Here is a 6,000-nt window from a genome sequence, read left to right as displayed (position 1 = left end):
CCTGAGGGACTGGGGGAAAAAAAGAAGAATATATATATACACACACACTGCTGCATTTCTGAATTCTGATATGGCAAGCAAAGCAGAACAAAAATCATGTCAGTTCCACACAGCAGAGCCCAGTTCCCATATGCCACTCTTTCTCCAGAAGAGGATTACAGTTTTAATATGGTGAGTTCACATCATCTATTCCATGCTCAGTGGGCAAAACAAAACCAAAAAATCCATCTATATAACACGAAAGAGTTAACCCTGTGTATACACACAGTCCCAGAAATGGCCCTTGTGCAGGGAAATTGTGTGGCAACCAGGAGAAAGCAGGTTTTCTTAGGCGTCTAAGCAACGGTAACTGCAACTGCAGCTGCTGCTGCAGCCTCTGGCCAAACTTCTGCTTGCTACAAACCCCCCAGTGCCATTGTCTGACCCGTGGATCTGCACAGCCACAGACCCAGCAGCTCTCGACCAATTCTAATTCTTTCCCAAATTATTTCATCCTGCTTTCGCAGGGGGGTTTATTCAGTGATATAGCACAGGTCCCTGCTTATGCAGCGTGCTTTCTGTTCCCATGGAAGCAGTGAGATCACAGCCATTGCCTGTGTCCAGCACTTACCAAAGCCTGGGAATAAAGGCAGACTTTGCTGCAGAGGGAAGAGAGCACTTGGATAAAGAGAGGATGACCTGCAGTCATGTTTTGTACAGTGCAGCTTTGCCAACACACTAGACTTTGTCCTGGGAGCCACCATTTTCTTTTCTCCAAGTAACAGACTATATCAAAGTAGTTGCACCGAAGATTAGAAAGCCTGTTCATGAAATATTTGTAAAAATTTATCTGTCTTGTGACCACAACAGTCTTTTAAATGGATGACTGTAAACCACACTAGACTGTGCAGGAAAATAATTTCAAATCATGTTTCTAATAACTGTGGCAGCTGCTGTCTGCCTGACAAGTGCCGAGAAAGGTGCTTTCTTCATCTAAAGAAGCTCCACCGATAATACTTCTTTAGGTGGGGCAAGGTTTTGTGTCAAGCTGAGCTCTTAAAAATCAGCTTGGAATCACCAGGGGCACCCACTGATGGCCAAGTTTTCTTTTTGTTGAAGGAAGAATAAATCTCTCTCCTTAAAATTTTATTCCAGATGAGTCAGAAGAGGCCTGTACTGCAGATCTATGAATTTTATCTATTAGTTCCCCAAGTTCTTTAAATTTTTCCATGAACTCGATTGGTTTTGCCCAAGCAAAGCATAAACAGTTTTATGCTTTATGTTAACATGTTTCCATGACACTTTCCTGTTACAGAGATGGCTTGAAGGTGGGTAAAAAAAGCTGTAAGTGTTAGTGCAGATCCTGCACATATGACTATCCTGCACAGAGATAATAGGCATTTGTAAGTCATGCATCACCACACTTTCTTGTGAGACTATCTTGATTGAAATGGACAGGAGATGTTTTCTGAATTTGTTACCACCAACACATTTTCCTTTAGGAGATCATATAGGTGAGATACTCATTTACACAAAAGCCATTTCACGCTGTTCTATCAATGTTAAGGGAATTTAATAAGGATATAAATGTATGTTATATCCACTTGAAGGCTGCTTATACTTCTAGAGCAACCCAATGAGCTTTTATGTAAATGGGAATCAATGCCATAATTTCTAATAACTAACTGTCAAGAGAGCTGAATGCAACAGCACTGGGGGGACTTGTGTGTTTCCAGGTGTTAATACATAGATGAATCTCTTAGTCTAAAAGCCATATCATTACACTCGGCAAGGAATTTTTCCCTTTTTCCATCAATATTCATGTGCTTGAAAGAGGACACACAGGAACCTAAATGTCAGTCTTGAGAAGTAGAGAAGAAATATTCTTACTCCATTATGTTAGTTCGGGACGTAAGGTCCAAATGACTGCAGCCCCCTCTGGATACTGCAAGATGAAGAGAGATACAGAGCCTCTGCACAGAGTCCATCAGGTGCTACTTCTGAGGCTTGGGCAGGTAAGGTGGAAGCTAGGAATGCATTGCTGGCAGCACAGCAAGGGTGAAATGATGAAGAGGCACCTTAGCTGTACCTTGGTTACTTACTCTTGAGAAAGTGGTTGCTACAGCTGAGACTCAACAGAGAACAAGAGCAAGCCCAGAGAGGAGGGTGGGAAATGCCCCCTAGCCATGTCCATACTTGCCCATCAGTATCACCTTTGGACTAGTGCGAGGCAGACCTGCCACACTCTGGGACCCAGGCATTGATGATCCTTTTCCTCCTCTATTTGACTAGATAAAGGGCAGAAGCTCTTGTCAAGGTCTGTCAAGACAAAAAAGTAATTGCTTCACTTCAGCTAAATCATGTATAACCCCTCTCCTAACTCCCTCTATCAGTACCTTCACAAAATAGTGAGAAACAAAACCAGTGAATTAGCACAACTCTTCCTGCCCTTACAGCAGTCACACAGCTTGCATTGCATCCTTCCCACCAGACACTTATGTATAGCGAGAGTTTGTAGAATAGGGACTGGTTACTACCCTGTGTTTTACTGTACCTAACTATCACAGCTGCACTCTTAATTGGCCTTTAGGCAGTACAATAATAAAATATAATTAATAGTAGGGTTTTTGCCAGTTTCTGAAGTTACATAACGATGTGAGTTTCTCGGTTCATTTTACCAGAGAAGCACCCTAACGCCCTTGCTCTTCCAGAATGAAGCAATCGTGTGTGAAACGGAGGCAGAGAAAGCACTCGAGTAATTTTTAATGGTGTGTGCTAATGATTTTCAAGCCAGATTCATGGATTCAGAACAAGCGAAGCTGATACAGTAAATGCAACTAAAAGTGGCCATCGTTCATTAGCCACTCTCCCCAGTAACAGTTACGTATTTGGCAGTAGCAAAGTCTTGCTACAGCTCCTCAGCTGTTGCTGTTTTACTTGGAATAACCCAGTAGCAAAGCTAACAAAAAGGGACTTTTTTTACTTAAAGGCTACACCACTGATGGGTAGGAACCACACTACCAGACACCCACACACCACTGAAAAGCATTTCCTGGAATTTGGTGCTGATAGTCAGGCACAAACCTCCTCTGCTCACAGCTCCTCTACTCCCAGAAGCCCTCCTGGCCACCTCTGTTGCCTGGAGCCCCCTGACCTCCCTTTCACAGGGGTACCAATGAGTCCCCTGTCCCCCTGAGTCAGCAGAAACCCTGGAAATCTTTCCTAACAGGGTTTAGGACAAGACTACATGTCGGTATGGCAACACTTGCAACCTGGTGCAGCTCTGAAAAGTCTTTTTCAATGATTTGGAGTGAGAGTATAGATATGCCTTCCACACCTGCCTGCTGGCATGGAGTATGTTTCTGCTTTTACCCTCTTATGAAACTTCTTTGCTTGCCTGCTCAGTGCAGAGCGTGGATTGGCACATCGTCTGTGGGTAAATGAAGGGAGAACAGCTAGAAAAGAAAAGGGGCTGGTGAGAATCTTCACCTCTATTGCCATAGCACGCTGGCCTCAGCAGCCACAATACTAGCAACCATCTGAACAAGAACAGCAGGTTATTTCCCATGTTCCCCCCAAAAAGGAGGGACAGGAAATAAATGATGACTGCTTGAGTCACGCTTCTCTCCTTGAACATTAAAGCTAAACACCACAGTGCAAGAATAAGCTTACAAGCACAAGACAACCTTTGCAGACATTATTAATGTGCTACCAAAGAGGGCAAATTCTATCCCATACAGAGAACTCCTGCAGGCCTTATCCAGGGTAGCTCTCATTGACATCAACAGGAGCTTGCCTGAGAAAAGGCTGCAAACTTTGATCCGTAAATAGGATCTCAAAATAACACATTTCACCATGGAAACAATTGTTCAGGTTACTTATGTTCTCTTTTTGTAGCAGGAACTGCACCAGAGACTTCACAGGTTAGAGAAATCAGATGCCTCAGTATTGCACATGGGGATGAAGAGCTCCGTTTTGCTCAGTCCCAGCCACACCGCTCCCCCTGCCTGGCGCTGAGGCCAGGGTGAGCTGTCCTCAGCAATTCGATCTCGAAAAGACTGCACCTGCAAGAGAACATTGGCCACAGAGGAATGCCATTCCCAGGGCCGTTCTACCACTCTGTTTCAGAGAAAGATTTCCCAGACACGAGGTAAAAGCCCCGAACTCCCCATGGAGCGTCCTGTACACCCTCGTGCCTGCAGGGATCCTGTTCAGGTGCACATACACAAACCGCTTGCTGCAGCCCCGGCTTCCCCCGCTCTGAGCGCACCACCCCGGGCCTTTCCCTTCACCCCCGGCTGCTCTGACCCTCCGCGGAGCGCCGGCGCGAAGGAGTTAAGGCGGCCGGGACCCCCGCCGCCCGCACCCCCGCCGCCGGGGCCGGGCGCCTTCCCCCCGCCGCCGAGCAGCCTCCTGACGTCAGCCCCGCGCACGGCGCAGGGGACGCGCTAGCGGGCGGCGGCGGCGGAGGAGGAGACGACCCGCGGCGGGCGGCTGCGAGCGGCCGGGGGAGCGCGCTGCCGCCGGGCCGCCGGCCGCAGCCCCCGCCAGCATGTCCGCGAAGGAGCGGCAAAAGGGCAAGGTGACCAAGGACAGCGTCACCCTCCTGCCCTGCTTCTACTTCGTGGAGGTGAGTGGCCGCCCCCGCCGAGCGGGCCCCTCGGGAGCAGCCGCGGGGGCGGCGGGGCTGGCGGGGGGCCGGCGGCGGGCGCGGGGAGCGGCGCGCCCGGGCGCCTTTCCGCGGGGAATGCCGCTTTCCCCGCGGAGAGGGGGCTCGCCTCGGCACGGGCTCCGCACCGTCTGATGCAAAATCCCTTCGTGCTGCTTTGCCTTACCGAAATCAGCACGTCGAAGCCCCCCGTAAGGAGCAGGCGTAAATTAACCTCTTCCTCGCAGTCTTTTCAAGTGGGAATTGTGTCTAAGAATTGCTCAGAAAATGAAAGGGTTGCTCAAGTCGATCATGCTATGTGCACAGGGACCTCTGGGGAGGAAGACATGTTTCGAGAAGGCTGGCTTCTAGGCAAACGCTGCTCGCGTTGCTTTGGTAGAATAAAAATCACGTTCGTAAGGGAATGCTTAGGAAAAGAGAAATGTTCTCAAAATTATAATCAGCGGTATGTTTTTACCGACCCCTGGATTATGTGCTTCCTCTAACAGAGCTAAAAACGTCTGTTTTGAAAATGGAATGAGGTTCTCGGCACATCTTAAAGAGCAAAACCTGCTATGGCTGCTGAGCTGGTAGCAGGTGGAGTTGCAGAGGCACTAGCCGCTTGGTGTGTCACTTGGAGGGATTTAGCCCCCCTGGAAAGTACAGTCACTTATGTACTTCTATAAGATCACGATTAGGCACAGTTTAAGCTTAAGGAAATTGGGGCAATGTGAATTTGTTTAATGGCACAGCAGTAAGAGGGAGGTAAAAATGTTTTATAGATTGAGCAAAGTGTTTCAGGTGACCCCACTCTCAGGGAAGTCACTGAGGCACTTTGAGGCACCATGTAACTTACCTCGGAGAGAGACTGTGAAAATAATGTGAAGAACTTAATGGTAAAGTATAGTGTAAGTTAACTATAACTGGTACGCTAAATAAAAGCATAAAAATATATCCAATACTTAATGTATAAAATATTAAAACATAAATATTGCGTGAAATGTAAAACAAAAATTATTTTCTTTCAGGTGCACTTGAAGGGCTTTGAAGGTTCTCTAGGAGGTAGAAGGGGTCAGGTTGAGAAGGGATTTTGGGTAACAGTGGAGTGTCTCTGTCCCCTGCACTCCCTGAGCACCTGGACATGGTCAGGAGCTAACCCAAAGTAAGCTGCACCAACTGGAAAGCTTTGCAGAGGCTGGTTATATGGAAGCATCAGACACATCCTGTCAATGTAATTAGGCCTGCTCAAGAAAAGCCCTTTGATGGAAGGTGCTTGCTGTGCCATATATCTTACATAGGAGGGAGCTTTGCATAGGAGGGAGAGGGCAAGCTTGGAGAAGCCCCTAAAAAGGTAGGGGCTTCTTCACTCTCTG

General features: G+C 47.6%; 1 protein-coding gene across 2 annotated transcripts in view; it reads left to right on the top strand.

Moving 5' to 3' along the window:
- Positions 1 to 4,531: 4,531 nt before the first annotated feature.
- PLPPR4 (phospholipid phosphatase related 4) overlaps positions 4,532 to 6,000 on the top strand; it is a 31,297-nt gene continuing 29,828 nt past the window's right edge. For both annotated transcript variants that reach the window (XM_075509236.1, XM_075509234.1), the window contains exon 1: positions 4,532 to 4,609. In XM_075509236.1, the coding sequence (XP_075365351.1) occupies positions 4,532 to 4,609 (78 nt within the window). The remainder of the gene's footprint in view (positions 4,610 to 6,000) is intronic.

The sequence above is a fragment of the Mycteria americana genome, chromosome 7 (assembly GCF_035582795.1).
Source record: "Mycteria americana isolate JAX WOST 10 ecotype Jacksonville Zoo and Gardens chromosome 7, USCA_MyAme_1.0, whole genome shotgun sequence".
Taxonomy (NCBI): Eukaryota; Metazoa; Chordata; class Aves; order Ciconiiformes; family Ciconiidae; genus Mycteria; species Mycteria americana.
Note: the sequence above shows the minus strand (reverse complement) of the source record. Positions and strands in the feature narration are given on the sequence as shown.